Source organism: Sus scrofa, chromosome 1 (genome assembly GCF_054392235.1).
Source record: "Sus scrofa isolate SSC_HxYL_T2T_F1_AM1 chromosome 1, Sscrofa_HxYL_maternal_Yorkshire_Landrace_v2.0, whole genome shotgun sequence".
In the NCBI taxonomy this organism is placed as follows: Eukaryota; Metazoa; Chordata; class Mammalia; order Artiodactyla; family Suidae; genus Sus; species Sus scrofa.
In genome coordinates, this window is record NC_139383.1 from 90,883,043 (window position 1) to 90,898,828 (window position 15,786).

Genomic DNA, 15,786 nt, shown 5'->3' on the forward strand with positions numbered 1-15,786 from the left:
TTTGCTTTTATATATCTAAAATTTATTAAAGTAACATGTGCATAGTTTTAAAAATTTTTTTCTAAAGGCCTTATGATGAAAACCAGTGGTCCCTGTCCCAACTTTTTTTTTTTATGATTTTTATTTTTTCCATTACAGTTGATTCATAGTGTTATGTCAATTTCTACTGTACAGCCAAGTGACCCAGTCATTCATATATTCTTTTTCTCACAATATCCTCCATGTTCCATCACAAGTGACTGGATATAGTTCCCAGTGCTATGCAGCAGAATCTCATTGCTTATCCACTCCAAATGCAGTAGTTTGCATCTTTTAACATCAGATTCCCAGTCCAGCCCACTCCCTCCCCCTCCCACCCCCCTTGGCAACCACAAGTCTATTTTCCAAGTCCATCAGTTTCTTTTCTGTGGAAAGGTTCATTTGTGCTGTATATTAGATTCTAGATATAAGTGATATCATATGGTATTTGTCTTTCTCTCTCTGTCTTACTTGACTTAGTATGAGAATCTCTAGTTCTATCCATATTGCTGCAAGTGGCATTATTGTGTTCCTTATGGCTGAGTAGTATTCCATTGTGTATATGAACCACATCTTCTTAGTCCATTCATCTGTCCATGGACATTTGGTTGTTCCCATGTCTTGGCTATTGTGAATAGTGCTGCAATGAACATGCATTGTGCATGTGTCTCTTTCAAGGAAAGTTTTGTCCAGATATATGCCCAGGAGTGGGATTGTTGGGTCATATGGTAGTTTTTTATTTAGTTTTCTGAGCTACCTCCATACTGTTTTCCATAGTTGTACCAATTTACATTCCCACCAACAGTGCAGCAGGGTTCCCTTTTCTCTACACTCTCTCCAGCATTTGTTACTTGTTGACTTGTTAATGATGGTCCTTCTGACCAGTGTAAGATAGTACCTCATTTGTAGTTTTGATTTGCATTTCTCTAATAATCAGTGATGTTGAGCATTTTTTTCTGTCCTTTCCCAGCTTTCTTTCTCTTCCAGAGACTTTGACTTCGAAAGTTTTTTCTTTTGGTATTAATCTTTATGTAAATAATATGCGTATTCTACTATTGCTTGATTTAACACTTTTAGACATTATTGATAATATTACCTGATGATTTAGTTAACACGCATACCTCCCCTTCTTTGTATAGTTGTCATAATATTTAATAAACACATTAGCTGTTTAATTATGACTTCAAAAATACTGTACACTGTAGAGCAAAGCAGACCTCCAAGGTTACACTTTGTACATTTTTATTTTTCCTAGAATTAATAACTGCCTCATTTTTAACATTTACATAACTTTCTGGAGACCTGTCTTAAAAACTTCTGGCTTCTCTGGCAGGTGCACCATGTTCTCATCACTAGTCTTAAAGGATTTTTGTCCCCCAATATCAGATAACATGTTTTCCTGCTTTTACTCAAAAGGTCTGTTCTGCATTTGTCCTTCTTTGCCAGTCTGTCCTGCTTGTTTTTCTGGCTACACAGCCATTATCTCAGACCCTCTTCTTGTCATTCTCCTGTGTTGGATCTGCTGTTTCCTAGTTTATTCACATTTGTTGGAGCACTTCCTGTGACACTTAAAACTCCTTTAGAAATGGTGTAGAAGAAGCAGACTCTCCGAATCCTTAATATGTGTAAAATGTCCTTATTCTACTCTCATGTTTTATTGATAGTTGACTACAATAAATTAAGAATAACTTTCCCCCAGCATTTTGAAGGCATTGCTTCACTCTTCTTTCATTGTTGCATTTGAAAAATCTGATCATATCCTAGATTGATATGGACTGCCTAGATTGATGCTTAATTTGCTTCTCTCTTTTTCTTTTATCACTGCACCTGCAGGTTATGGAAGTTCCTAGACAGGGACCAAAATGGAATTTCACCTGCAGGCCTACGTCACAGGCATAGCACCTTGCAGCAACACTGAATCCTTAACTCCGTGGAACCCACACCCTTATGGAGACTGGTATCAGGTTCTTAACCCACTGAGCCACAATGAGAACTTAGTTTTCTTCTTTCTTTCTCCAAGTGTTTTGTCTCTATTCTTTCTAGATTTCTTCATTTTGATCTTCCAAAATGGTCTTTCTAGAAATAAAATTATCTAATTTTCTAGAAAATTATCTTTCTATTGAATTTTTAATATATTTTAAAATATTTTGACTTCTTATTCTGTTTCTAAAGCAAACTAATCTTAATCCATAGCTAAAATCTTACTTTTCTGAGAATATATATAGATGCATATATAGTTTTACTTTTTCTTCCTACTCTTACACCAGGGTATGTTGCTATTTTCAGATTTTCATATAGGTGACTTACCTTGCATTTCTGGCTAGTCTGAGCAGTTTATATGAACAGACCCCAAAGACTCATTGAAAGCTCTTTGTTTGTGGGCAGTGCCTGACTCTAGGCTTCACTAGCACAGTGCTGCTTAGAAATGCCACTCAGTGCATTATTTGTTCCTGCTCATGATCAAATGCTTAGACAAGTAATAACTAATTGGCAGGTCAGCAGCTCAAGGTAGATTGGATATTGAGAAGCATAGCTTTAGAGAATGATTGTCACGGAGCCAGTCACTTATTTGGAGGTCTTTTCTGTGGGACTGTCCATTTTCTCTAGGGTCTTAATGCAGAAGTTAGAGTTTGAAAGAGGATCTACCTGTCATTGCTTTGAACTCTCTTCTGCCTCGTCCTTCAGCTTCTGTTTCCCACATCACACATTTCACTACACCTGTCCCTTTGCTTATGCTTTCCACCTAGTTGTCTGCCAGTACTTCTTCCACATAAAAATCTCTGGTCTTTTACCTGTGGGAGACAGTGCCAGAGGTAAGAGATTGTATTGGGCAAGAGGAGTAGGGCAGAGATTGTAGGGACCTGACTGTTCTGTATGTTTTTTTTCTGCATCCACATTTTCAGACTCCCATCTTTCCATAAGTTGTACCTTCAAGTGTGAGCTTCTCAGGGCTTTTGGAACCAAACAACATGTTTCTGGAGTTTCTGTTGTGGCCCAGCAGTAATGAACCCGACTAGTATCCATAAGGACGCGGGTTCAATCCCTGGGGATTGAACTCAGTGGGTTAAGGATCCAGTGTTGCTGTGAGCTGTGGTGTAGGTCACAGACACGGCTCAGATCCTGTATTGCTGTGGCTGCGGTTTAGGCTGACAGCTGCAGCTCTGATTCAACCCCTAGCCTGGGAACTTCCATATGCCGCAGGTGCAGCCCTAAAAATAAATAAGTGTAACTGGGTCCCCATGCTGTACAATGGGGAAAAGAAAAAAAAAAAAAAGTATGTTGGAAATAACAATAAACAATAAAATAAATAAATACACTCTTGGTAATATTCTTTTCCATCATGTCTATCCCAGGATAGACCATGGATATAGTTCCCTGTGCTGTACATTAGGACCTCCTTGTCTACCCATTCTAAATGTAATAGTTTGCATCTACCATCCCCAAACTTCAAGTCTGTCCCACTCCCCTTCCAGTCCCTTTAGATTGCAGCTTCCTCTGTCTTGCTCAGCCATATCCCATCTGCTGTTTTCCAGAAATCTGTAAAAATTGCTTTTCCATTTCCTTCTCTTTATGCCTGTCTTTTTAACAAGTGTTTTTCAGACTAGCATATAGTAAACTACTTCTTGGACTTGTAGTATACAGTTTTCTTGAATGTTAACACATTATTGTCTTGGGTAACCGTCATAGGCTAGCATCATAGCAACACTGAGACCACCCCACACCTGCTTTCCACTTTTAAACCTTCTCCCAACCCATATCCCCAATCAGCTGCTGACCTCTTTTCCATCCCCATAGTTTTGTCTTCTGGAAAATCATACATGGAGTCATATCGTATCTAAGGTATTGAAACTGGCTCCTTTTACTCAGCGTGATACTTTTGAGATTCATTTTAAGTTGATGTCTCTAATAGTACTTCATACTCTTGATTTCTTTTCTTTCATTCTACCAGAGTGAGAGGGAGAAGAGACAGACTCTTGGGGCCAATCCACTATCTTAGAACCACCTTGAAGACCTCTTGGTGATTACATAAAAAACAAAAAAAGTCTATACTTCAGGGGATGTGAATGGAGGCTTCTCTGTATGTTACAGGCATTTAAATGCAGGGTGATGTGAAAGAAGATTGAACTCACTATACATCAGTTTTTATCTTATTTTATTTTTTTAGGGCTGGATACTTTTAAGGCCAGCATATGGAAGTTCCCAGGCTAGGGGTTGAATTGGAGCTGCAGCTGCAGGCCGACGCCACAGCCACAGCAACGCCTTGTCTGTGACCTACACCACAGCTCTCGGCAACACTGGATCCGTAACCCACTGGTTGGGGCCAGGGATCAAACCTGCATCCTCATGGATCCTAGTCGGATTCCTCACTGCTGAGCCACAACAGGAACTACCCCCGTACTACTTTTCTTGTCATGACTGAACGCCACTTTGTTTCAAGAGAGAGAACTGCAGCAATAATAGCTTTACAATTATATGTTAAGTTGCACTTGAATCATTGATCTAAAATAATCCCTGGGGTGTGTGCTCTCTGTCCTTTTTAACAACAAAGCTTGTAAAAGTGCTGTTTATATTTTAATGACCTCTTCAGCTTCAGCCAGGCCTTCACCCCACTATTGCTCTGTGGTCTCTTCCCTCTCAGTCTGCGTCTGAGAAAGTTTCAGTAGAAAGAATATGGTTTTTAGAATCAGGCTGACCTGGCTTTTTATTATACAAACTGTTAGAGATTATTTAATCCCCTCAACCACTGACATTACCATTTCCTTGTCAGTAAAATGGGGATTTTAATACCCACTTGACAGATTTTGTTTTGAGGAATAAGGGAATTGGGAGATGATCAGCACTTAATATGAAGTACAGAAAAATGGCACTCAACAGTTCCCTCTCCTTTTTGTCAAATCAGATGAACTCGCCCATCCTAGCCTGGGGTTTTTCTCATCATTCCTCGATGTAGTGAATGGAATGACGAACTGTTTTAACAGTTAAGTCTGAAATCTTGCTCTCCTCTCTTAATTTCCCAGTCCAGTAAGTCATGACATTTTTGTTGATTTTTGGAGGTATTTCCTCGTTGTTGGCTGTCATCTCATCCACTTATCTACATCTCTTTGGCTTCATCTCTTTTGCTGCTGACTTATTTCAGGTTTTCTTTTTTACTTGGATGAAAGTGCCGCTAATGGACTCTGTCTCAAATAACTCATATTGAATCCAGCCTTTCACTACTACCAGAATGACCTTGAAATAGAGTTTGGATTCTTGACCTTTTGCCATTTAAACCTTTAAATGGCCCTAAGGCACCTTCCGGATAAAATTTAAATTCATCATTAAAATCTCACTCCTCTCTTCCACTGTTGCCTCATACCTCCATTTGTTCTTCTGCCAAACCCAACTATTTGATTGCAGTTCTCCAAGATCTGTTCACCATCTCTCTTTTTTTTTTTTTTTTTTCTTTTTTGTCTTTTTAGAGATGCACCCAAGGCTTATGGAAGTTCCCAGGCTAGGAGTTAAATCGGAGTTGCAGCCACTGGCCTACGCCACAACCACAGCAATGCCAGATCTGAGCTGTGTCTATGACCTACACCGCAGTTCATGGCAACACTGGATCCTTAACCCACTGAGTGAGGCCATGGATCAAACCCACATCCTCATGGATCCTAATTGGGGTCATTTTCTACTGAACCATGATGGGAACTCCTCTAATAATTTTCTTATATTACAAAAGAACCTCAAGCTAATGTTTTGGAAAGGAAACTACTTTGAAATCAACTGTTCTGCTTTAGAGGGTGAATTTACAAACCAGGTCCCAGGTTGCAAGTGTACCTGGGAAGTAAGTTTGATAGGCATCCAGCTAAATTTCAGCCATATTTTCCTGTCAAGAAAATCATGATTTACAGAGCAAGGGGATAGTGAGTGAGGAACACTGGGACTGAAGAGTGTTTGAAAGGAGTACAAGTATTAAAAAAGATTTTGTGAATTTTTCTACTCAACGAAATGAGTTCACTCTTTCGTGCAGTGTTACTATTCGCTCAATCAATAGTTACTAAGCATTTCTTAGCGCCTGTTACTATTCTGGGTGCTGGGGATACAGCAGTGAACAAAGCCTTTTTTTTTTTTTTTTTTTTTTTGTCTTTTTAGCACCACACTGCTGCCATATGGAGGTTCCTAGGCTAGGGGTCGAATCAGAGCTGTGGCTGCTGGCTTACACCACAGCCACCGCAACGCAGGTTCTGAGCCTTGTCTGTGACCTACACCACAGTTCACGACAATGCTGGAATGTTAACTCACTCACTGAGCGAGGTCAAGGATCGAACCCACATCCTCATGGATACTAGTCGGGTTCATTAACTGCTGAGCCATGATGGAAACTCTGAACAAAGTAATATTAAGCAGAGTCATTATCTAACATAATTTAAGTCCTTAAAAGGATCACTGCTGTGTGGAAGGCAGACTGAATGAATGGAAGAGTAGAAGCAGGGAAACCAGTTTCAAAGGCTTTTGCAGTAATGTAAGCAAGAGGTGATAGCTTGACCTGGAGTGGTGGTAGCAGTGGAGGTAGGTGGTCATATTCAGATTATTTAAAAGTGCAGCCAACAGAATTTTCTTTGAGATTAGTTACAGGTTATGACAGAAAACAGCCAAAGTTGGGGGCTTGAAATAAAGAAAATGGAAGAGAAGGCTTGGAAATAAGGATTGGAAAGTAGACTTCAGTTTTGGTTGTTAAGTTTGGGATTCCTATTAGACATCTAAATAGATGTCTGGGGATAAAGGGAAAGGTCAGGCTGGAGAGCTGTTCACACACAGAAGGTATTTCATGGCATTGGACGAAATCACAAAAGGGATGCTTGTAGGAAGAATGTGGTCCTCTGAAATTTAGAAATGAAGTGGATGAGTATCCAGGAAGGGAAACCAATAGCAGCTGCTGAACTAGTACCCCCTGCAAGAGTAGTGTTTGGCAGTCTCCTTAAGACCATGTTTCAAACTGTACAGACCTTACACCCTATTACATATATGGTTTATTTCCAAACTAAACCCTGAAGGGATATTGTGAGGGAATGATTAGCTGTTAAATGTTGCTGATAGATGAAAAAGATGAAAACTGATACTGACAGTTCAAAAATTAGGAGTGGAAGGGAAGACAAGTATAAAGCTGTTTTTATGTTGAAGAAGCAAAATGGTAAAAAGTAAAAGGAGGTCTGTTTAATTTGGGGATGTGCTCATATGCTCATGGAATGATCCAGTAAAGGGGAGAGTTGTAGTGACAAGAATATAAGGATGTGTATCTACTTTGGAATCTATTTCGTGTGATTCTTTGGTTCTTTGGGGGCAGAAACATAGTGTCCTGGACCTGTTACCTATTATATAGCGTTAATTCATCTGTTGGTTAGTAGATTACCTCTGTTAAGCAGTCCTAGGGGAGTGGTAAGAAACTCACATAATCTCTGTTTTTGAGAAGTTTACTATCTAGTTGGCTAGATAAAACATAAGAGCCTATACAACTTTAACAATTTCAAATTACAGACAGTCCATTTTAAAAAAATCAATATGCCCCAGCTATTGGCATCTGGTAATTGTCCCCAAGAATTTGATGACAATGCATAATAGAGTGGAGAATAAACCAGGTCCTTTTCATCCCAATCTGGGGAAGAGATGAATTGGGTATTTGCAATTTATAAATAATTAGGTATTAAAGTTGGTGAGGAAAAGAACTTGAAATGGGACCAGGTAACTTGGTAGTTTTAACCCTAAAGATTAGAAGGAATAATAATTTCAATATTACTGATTTTATCTGCACATTTCATCTATGCTGAACACATATATAATCTATTTGAAATGCCAATGGAATAATTAAGAGTTTGTTTAAAAGGTGTGAAGATATTTATTGTAGTGCAGGGTAGATGGTTTTATATTTATACCTGCTTAGGGTGGGCACTTAGAAGGTGGCATTATTTAAGCACGATTGATATCGGTACAGTCATTGCTGGGCCTAGCAACTCTCTACATGGAAAGTGCCCTGCTAGACTGAGACAGCAAGATCTTTCATCCCATGTCTGGTGTCTCGATTAAAATCTCCTCCTCTTTTCAGCGCTTCCCAAGACTCAGAAACGAGCGAAGTTTCCACAATTCCGCGACCCTGTCTGTGGAAGTGCCGCTTGCACGAGCAGCTCCGCAGCCTCCAAAGGTCTGGGATGAAAACTATTATCCCGCCGCAGCTTTTCACAGCCGCCTCTGCACAAGGAACGGTAATGCCCCCCAACCGTGCCTTCGGTGGAGAAAACTGATTGTATTCGTGTAAGAGGAGTTATCCTTTCTATTTTGCATTTCATCCAGCTCCACAGTTTATAGAGTTTGGCCAAACTAGTGTTCTAAAGAGTGGCGCAAAGGCTGCTCAGAGTTTTACGCCTTCCCGTTCAAAACACACACATAATGTTCTGCGGTAGCCTGGTCTCACAGTGATTTTGTCTAAGCTGTATAGAAGAGTACTGAGGGCTCATTCCCCGCCTCTCTGATGTCAAAAGCATTTGCTCCTCCCCAGGTGGAGCTCTCGGGAAGCTCCGGAGTGAGATCGAGGCATCGAGACATACAGCGCACCGCCTATATCAGTCACAGCCACTCGGCCGCTCTTTCGCTCCTTCCGCGGTCTTCGGTTGAAGGAGCGCAAGCCCCGCCTCCGCCCGGAAGCACTAGTTTTCCAGGCGCTTGCGCGAGACCTGAGGGTAGTTCCGCTTCCGGTGTGTGGGTTGCCGTTCGTGGTATTCAGTTATCGCGGTTGGTGGGTCGTGACTGAGCCAAGATGCTGCGGAATCTGCTGGTGAGGGCCATCTCGGCCGGCCTTCGTGATGTGGGGTGGGAGGGTTGGGAGCGGAGGCTGAAGGGAAGAGACAGAAAAGCCTCTCCTGAGGGGAAAAGAGAGGGAGAGGGCGGCTTGGGTCCGTGTCCTTTCCGGTGACCTTACTCTTTCCGTCTGTGCATCCGTCTCGACCCCGCTGTGCTGGGTAGTTGCAGGGGAGGGGGCGAGGCTGAAGAGGTGCCCGGAGTTCTGTGCGTTAGACAAACCTTGGCTTCTTGGTCGCATCCCTAACGTTGTCGGTCCAGGTGAGAAGTTCCTGAGACTCGATAGCGTCAGACCCAAAGTTGCTCTGATAGTGAAAGGGTGCAGTCTCAGGCGTTCTGAGCTTCGCAAGCATGAGAAGGCAGTTTAAAATGCAAATCATTCAATTTTGTCCGGGACTTAAGGAGCATTCGCAGCCTAAGGGTTGGGTTGCTTCCATCAGGCGCTTCTTCAGTGTCCTTCACTCCCCCACCGACTTTGAGCAGGTGAAATATTTTCCCAAAATTTTGAAAAAAAGAGAAAATGTAACAGTGATTATCCAGTAAGGCTTTACTTCTCAATATGTCATTTATTTTAGAAAGTGGAGTGCCTATTTTATTATTTAACTGGATATGTAATGTAAGTCGCTTTTTTGGTAAGACTTACACAGGAAATGTAATGAAGAAAGCATTTCAATGAAGCAGGAACCATGCCAGTTTATTTTGATGTCAAGTAATAGGTTTTTAATAATGGTAAGTATTAAAAAAAAAAAAAAAAAAGACTTTGGGAGTTTCCATTATGCCACAGCGGAAACGAATCTGACTAGGAACCATGAGGTTGCGGATTGGATCCCTGGCCTTGCTCAGTGGGTTAAGGGTCCGGCGTTGCTGTGAGTTGTGGGCTACGTCGCAGACGCGGCTCCGGATCCTGCGTTGCTGTGGGTCTGGCATAGGCTGGCAGCTACAGTTCAGATTAGACCCCTTAACCTGGGAACCTCCATATGCTGCGGGTGCGGCCCTAAAAGGACAAAAGACAACAACAACAAAAAAGACTTTGACCTTAGTGTATTTTGTAACCAGTCTTTATTTTTTATTTTTAGTTTTTTTGTCTTTTTGCCGTTTCTTGGGCCGCCCCCATGGCATATGGAGGTTCCCAGGCTAGGGGTCGAATCGGAGCTGTAGCCACTGGCCTACACCAGAGCCACAGCAACGCGGGATCCCAGCTGCGTCTGCAACCTACACCACAGCTCCTTAACCCACTGAGCAGGGCCAGGGATCGAACCCGCAACCTCATGGTTCCTAGTCAGATTTGTTAACCACTGAGCCATGACGGGAACTCCCAGTCTTTATTTTTTAAATATCTATATATCAGTATGTTTCCCTCATAAGTTCAGGTAAGGATCTCCTTGAATGTGGTCTTTAGATGCTTCAGAATGTAATGTAAAGAGCGGTGACTGGGTAACAAATAGGAAAACCTTGTACTTATCTAAGACTTTGTTTATTGACAAATCAGATATGTTTTAACTTTCTGTTTCCCTTTTCTGTAGTGTTAAAGATTAGATGTGTCTGGTTTTGAAGGTTTTTAAGCCCAAAATCTGTTTAATGCATATGGGTTTTTTATTTCAGGCTCTTCGTCAGATTGCCCAGAGGACCATAAGCACTGCTTCACGCAGGCAGCTTGAAAATAAAGTTGCAGAGAAACAAAAACTATTTCAGGTACTGAAGTGTTTTATAAGAAATTGTTTTTTGTTCTAAGTAGATTACCAAAAGTTGGAGATAGAAAGTAAACCTGGAGAGTTCTGATTGTTAGCAATCCTGTTGTATTAGCAGAATAATAAACAGTCTATGGATAGCTAACTGGACAAGTTCTATAACCAGGAGGCCCTGGGAAAGCAGAAGAAATATGGGGGGAGGGTGTAGGTCAAAGACACTTTCTTTTGGAGGAATCACATTGGGTTGGCCCTCTTTGGGGTAGATGCCCAGTCATAGACAAAGAGACCATAGAAAGGGCCTGGGAACAGAATGGATGTATGTGTAGAAACTCAATATATGCTCTAGAAGCTATTTCATATTGGTGGGGAAAGGATACAATAAATTGGTATTGGAAAAACTGGCTGTTTTGAAGAAAATGAAATTACATCCCTTCTGTGTTATATATTGAGAGATTAATTGCAGATATAAATATTTCTCCCTCAAAAAATATTAAAAGAAAACATGAGACAGAGTTCCTATTGTGGCACAGCAAGTAAAGGAGCTTCCATATGCTGCTGTTGCTGCCAAAAGAAAAACATAGCAGAGTTTTTTCCAGTTGTATTGAGGTACAATTAACAAGTAAAAATTGTATGCATTTATGTCGTACCTGATTTTTAAGGTGTACGGTGGGGTGTTTAATGATGACCACAGTTAAGTTTGGTCTTAGGAGTCATCCTAAGGCAGTCTCTAGAAAGCCTGGAGGTTTTAAAGGAGAAAAGTTTCTTTTTTTATTGTTATTTTTTGTATTTTTAGGGCCGCACCCACGGCACATGGAGGTTCCCAGTCTAGGGGTCAAATTGGAGCTGTAGTTGCTGGCCACAGCCGCAGCATCGCCAGATCCTTAACCCACTGAGTGAGACCAGGGATCGAACGTGTGTTCTTATGGATGCTAGTCAGATTTGTTTCCACTGAGCCAGGACGGGAACTCCTTAAAGGAGAAAAATTTCAAGCCTTGGTAACATGAAAATTGAAAATGTATTTATGGTTACAAGAGAAGTGAAAAATTGAGAGCATATTTTTAAAATTAACAACATATTTAATACTAACAAAAGGCTAATATTGTGAGTATACAAAGAGCTCCTATAAATCAGTAAGCAATGCAAATTAAAATTGTAGGCTCCTACCTTTTCTTACCTGATTGTCCAGATGTTAGAGAGATTTAAGATAGGTTATGATAGGCAGGTGTGGGAGATAAGATGTTGCTGTACAGTACTCTGATACATGCTAGGTAGTGGTATTGGTAGTGGTATCTCAGAGCAGATTTGAAAGTATCATTCATTAGAAACAAATTACATACTTTATTATCTAGGACTCTTACTTTTAAGAATCTTTCCTACAGAATAATAGCATAAATATATAAAAATAGGAGATAAGCTCTATTCATTATGGAATTTTAATACCAAAAAAAAAAAAAAACCAATAAGCTAAATACCCGTTAATAGAGGACTGGCTTATTTAATTGTAATATTTGCACAGGGGAATGCTGTGTAGCCATTAAAAGAAGCAAAATAGGTTTAAATGGACTAACAGTAGTTTTTGAATAGTACTGAGTGAAGAATAGTAAGCAATAGACCATTATATAGCATAAGCATTTTGTGCATTAAGCAAATATATGCATAAATTAAAAGCTATGACAATATAAGCATTAAAAAATTAAGGATATGGGAAATTCTCTGATGGCCTCAAGGGTTAAGACTCCTGCGTTTTCATCCCTGTGGCTTAGGTTACTGCCCTGTCGCAGGTTTGATCCTTGGCCCGAGGATTTCCACATGTTGCAGGTGTGGTAAGAAAGAAAGGATCTGAAATAAGACGTTTCAACTCTCATTAAAAAAAAAAAAAAAAATGGCCATCATTAAAAGGTCCACAAATAGCAAGTGCTGGAGGGGTTGTGGAAAAAAGGGAACCCTCCTGCACTGCTGGTGGGAATGTAAACTGGTACAGCCACTGTGGAGAACAGTTTGGAGATACCATAGAAATGTATACGTAGAACTTCCATATGACCCCACAATCCCACTCTTGGGCATATGTGAACAACATAATGCCATTTACAGCAACATGGATGGAACAAGAGACTCTCATACTGAGTGAAATGAGTCAGACAAAGACAAATACCATATGATATCACTTATAACTGGAATCTAATATATAGCACAAATGAACATCTCCACAGGAAAGAAAATCATGGACTTGGAGAATAGACTTGTGGCTTCCTTGGGGGGGAGAGGGAGGGAGAGGGAGGGAGTGGGAGGGAGTGGGAGGGAGTGGGAGGGAGTGGGAGGGAGTGGGAGGGATCGGGAGCTTGGGGTTATCAGATACAATTTGAAATGGATTTACAAGGAGATCCTGCTGAGTAGCATCAAGAACTGTGTCTAGATACTACATTGCAACAGAACAAAGGGTGGGAAAAAAATATATACATGTAAGAATAACTTGGTCCCCATGCTGTACAGTGGAAAAAATAAATAAAAAAAAATTAAGGATATGTATTATACTTTTAATACTGGTTTTCTTATGAGGAAAGACTTAGTGGGACAGAGCAGTTTACCTTTATAAGTAGTTAGGTTATCAGTGATTTTTTTTTTTTTATTGTGATCTCTGGTTTTTCATAAATAAAATTTAAGTGGTTTTAAAAAAGCTTTATTATATATACTACATATTACGTTAAAAAGACTTGTATTTAACAGATGTATTGTATCTACTATATGCCAAAGTGCTGGATTAGGGGCTAAGGATATAATTATAGAGTTATAAACCAAAACCCTCTCCCCCCTTTTTAAGGGAAAAGAGACTTTTCTTACAACTAAATCTAAAGTGTGGTGACCATTGCATTTTTAATAATTAAGTTGATGAGCTCAGTGACTGTATTTTCAAAGCTTTAATGTTTATTCCTTGGAATGAACACCTTTTTTAGATTTCAGAATAATTTTTAAAAAGAGAATTCTTTTTTTCTGCCTGTACCAGTGGCATATGGAAATTGCCCGTCCAGGAATTGAACCTGTGCCATGGCAGTGAAAACTCTGCATCCTTAACCCCTAGGCCACCAGGGAACTCCCAGGAGTTCTTATTTTAAAAGTAGTTGTAGTGGAGAAAGAATCAGGAAAATTGGTGTCCTTTTTAATTTTGATATTTTAAATATTTCAATTCCAGGGCTTTAAGAAGCCAGTTAATTTTATATGAATGGGTTAATCTTTTTCACTTTGTTGGGAAGAAATGCTGCGTGTATTAATTATCACTTTTTTTAAACCTAGGAGGATAATGGGATTCCAGTGCATCTGAAGGGAGGGATCGGCGATGCCTTCCTCTACAGAGCCACCATGATTCTGACAGTTGGTGGTAAGCCGTCTGGGATGCTTGCTTTCTGCAGTGTCAGAGTAGGGTTAGCTCACAGTGTCAGTGCCTTCGCTGTGTCAGGATTTTAGTGCAGGCCGTCTGTCTTCAGATTTTGAGGTCTTGCTGCCTCACCTTTAACGGCTTATATTGTATAAGAACATTTTTAATGTGTTTATAAAAATAATTCAAGGACGTTTGATGATTACGTTGTGCCAGGGGTGGCTCTGCGAACTTGCCGCCTGTGGGCCTGCAGGGCTTTGGAGAAGCCAAAGGTAGCCAGTCCAGCCCATCTCCTGTAATAGGGGTTCCTAAAGCTTTTGATGGTGATTCGTAATAAAGGCATTTTACATCTGAACTCTGTACATGCGTATTTGTGACAGAAAGAAACCTTGTGCAGCATAGTGCTTTGCTCCACATAGAGTGCTGTGTGTTTTCTGTGGATTGGGCAGGCCCAGTAGTCAGTATCAGCAGTGGACCATCACAAATTGGTGCATGTGCTGGGAGCAGAATCAGGAACTAGAGTGATCATTCCCTGAGGGGAAAGGAAAACAGTTCTAGAGTGACTACTGTGATGTCCTGTTGCCACATGCATGGATTTCTGTCACCCTCGATGATTGCGTCTGTAATGGATCCTCATTTTAAAGACAAAGAAATTATGTTAGTTACCCGATAATACTGCTTTTTTGTGGAAAAGCTGGATTGCCAATGCCAAAGGGTCTTGTTTATCTTGAATTGAGTACAGTGAAGGGGCATACATAGATAACAACCAGATGGTGACATTTGGGGTTTCTTAAGATGAAGTCCTAAATTCTTTTTGGCCAGTGTGATTATTTCTTAGATATTTTAGTAATTAGTTTTAAAAGTAAATGTCCAATTATTAGAAATTCTTATTTTAAGTTTGATTACTTTAAAATTATATGTTACTCTTTGGGTTTATATTGATAAAACACCTCGGGGAAGGCCTTGAGTATTTGACCTCTTAGCTTTTGAATCATTTCTTAGCATGTCTCAGGCAATCTTAGGTCATATGTTCTTAATCTTATTTTAAATTTTGTGCATGTTTACTAACATACATTATTGTGTTATAAAATACAGTACTTCTATAGCATTTAACTAGTATTGAAACTGGATTGTGTTTTTTATATATTAAATTTTGCCAGCACCTATCAAAATATTTCATGTTTCCATAAAAATAGTCTTAATGCCAAGTTTGCTTTTATCTTGTAGTTTCTTAGCTGTAGGGTTTTTACATTCAAATCTTAGAATTTCTTTTAAGTTCTTACTTTGTTTCTTATTATTTTTCAGGAACAGCCTATACCATATATCAGCTGGCTGTGGCATCACTTCCTAAGAAGCAGGATTGACTTCAGTTTATCCTCCCAGCACTCAGTTAGTTCAGTTCCATTCAGCTCTCTGTGGACCAGTAATCTGATAACTGAGTTCTTCTCTGGGGATCAATATTTATTGACTTGTACTAACTGCCACCAATAAAGCAGTCTTTACCATGCTTTGTCTTATTTTGTCACTTCACATTATACCAGTCTTAATCAGCTTTTGATCAGCCTTGCAAACTTTCCATAAGGAACAAAAAATGATTCTTTTGTCTTTAGGATATATAAAGTGCCATGGTGATATAATTTTAATGAAATTTTATTTTTACAGCTTATGCAATGGATGGATGGTCTTCAGCTTTGGTTGCACATGACTATTGGAAAGCATATTTCTATTATTTATTGCTTTTGAGGGCCACACCCATGGCATATGGAAGTTCCCAGGCTAGGGGTCCAATCACAGCTGTAGCTGCCGGCCTACATGACAGCCATAGCCATGCAGGATCTGAGTGGTGTCTGTGACCCACACCACAGCTCGAGGCAGCAACGTCAG

The 15,786-nt window shown here is 40.1% G+C and overlaps 3 protein-coding genes across 3 annotated transcripts in view; all 3 read left to right on the plus strand.

Moving 5' to 3' along the window:
• The window catches only part of TMEM30A (transmembrane protein 30A), a 42,046-nt gene extending 37,050 nt beyond the window's left edge, over positions 1-4,996 (plus strand). Inside the window, exon 7 of the mRNA XM_084964734.1 lies at positions 4,919-4,996. The gene's annotated coding sequence lies outside the window, so the exon portion shown is untranslated. The remainder of the gene's footprint in view (positions 1-4,918) is intronic.
• Positions 4,997-8,058: 3,062 nt separating this feature from the next.
• LOC146406187 (uncharacterized) lies at positions 8,059-8,797 on the plus strand. Its single transcript, XM_084964746.1, has 2 exons — positions 8,059-8,252; positions 8,546-8,797. Exons 1-2 carry the CDS (start codon positions 8,199-8,201, stop codon positions 8,795-8,797), a joined length of 306 nt encoding a protein of 101 aa, XP_084820872.1. The 5' UTR covers positions 8,059-8,198.
• Positions 8,725-15,407, plus strand: COX7A2 (cytochrome c oxidase subunit 7A2). Its single transcript, NM_001097484.1, is given in 4 exon segments — positions 8,725-8,821; positions 10,447-10,536; positions 13,821-13,905; positions 15,208-15,407. Coding segments are annotated over 4 exon segments (252 nt in total). The 5' UTR covers positions 8,725-8,803; the 3' UTR covers positions 15,267-15,407.
• Positions 15,408-15,786: the final 379 nt, after the last annotated feature.

What these genes read in the sequence shown, in the direction of transcription:
- LOC146406187 (XM_084964746.1), top strand. Translation starts at nt 8,199, where the DNA reads ATGAAAACTATTATCCCGCCGCAGCTTTTCACAGCCGCCTCTGCACAA. An exon ending in CCGCCTCTGCACAAGGAACG is followed by an intron (nt 8,253 to 8,545) that starts GTAATGCCCCCC and finishes GCTCCTCCCCAG; the next exon opens with GTGGAGCTCTCGGGAAGCTC.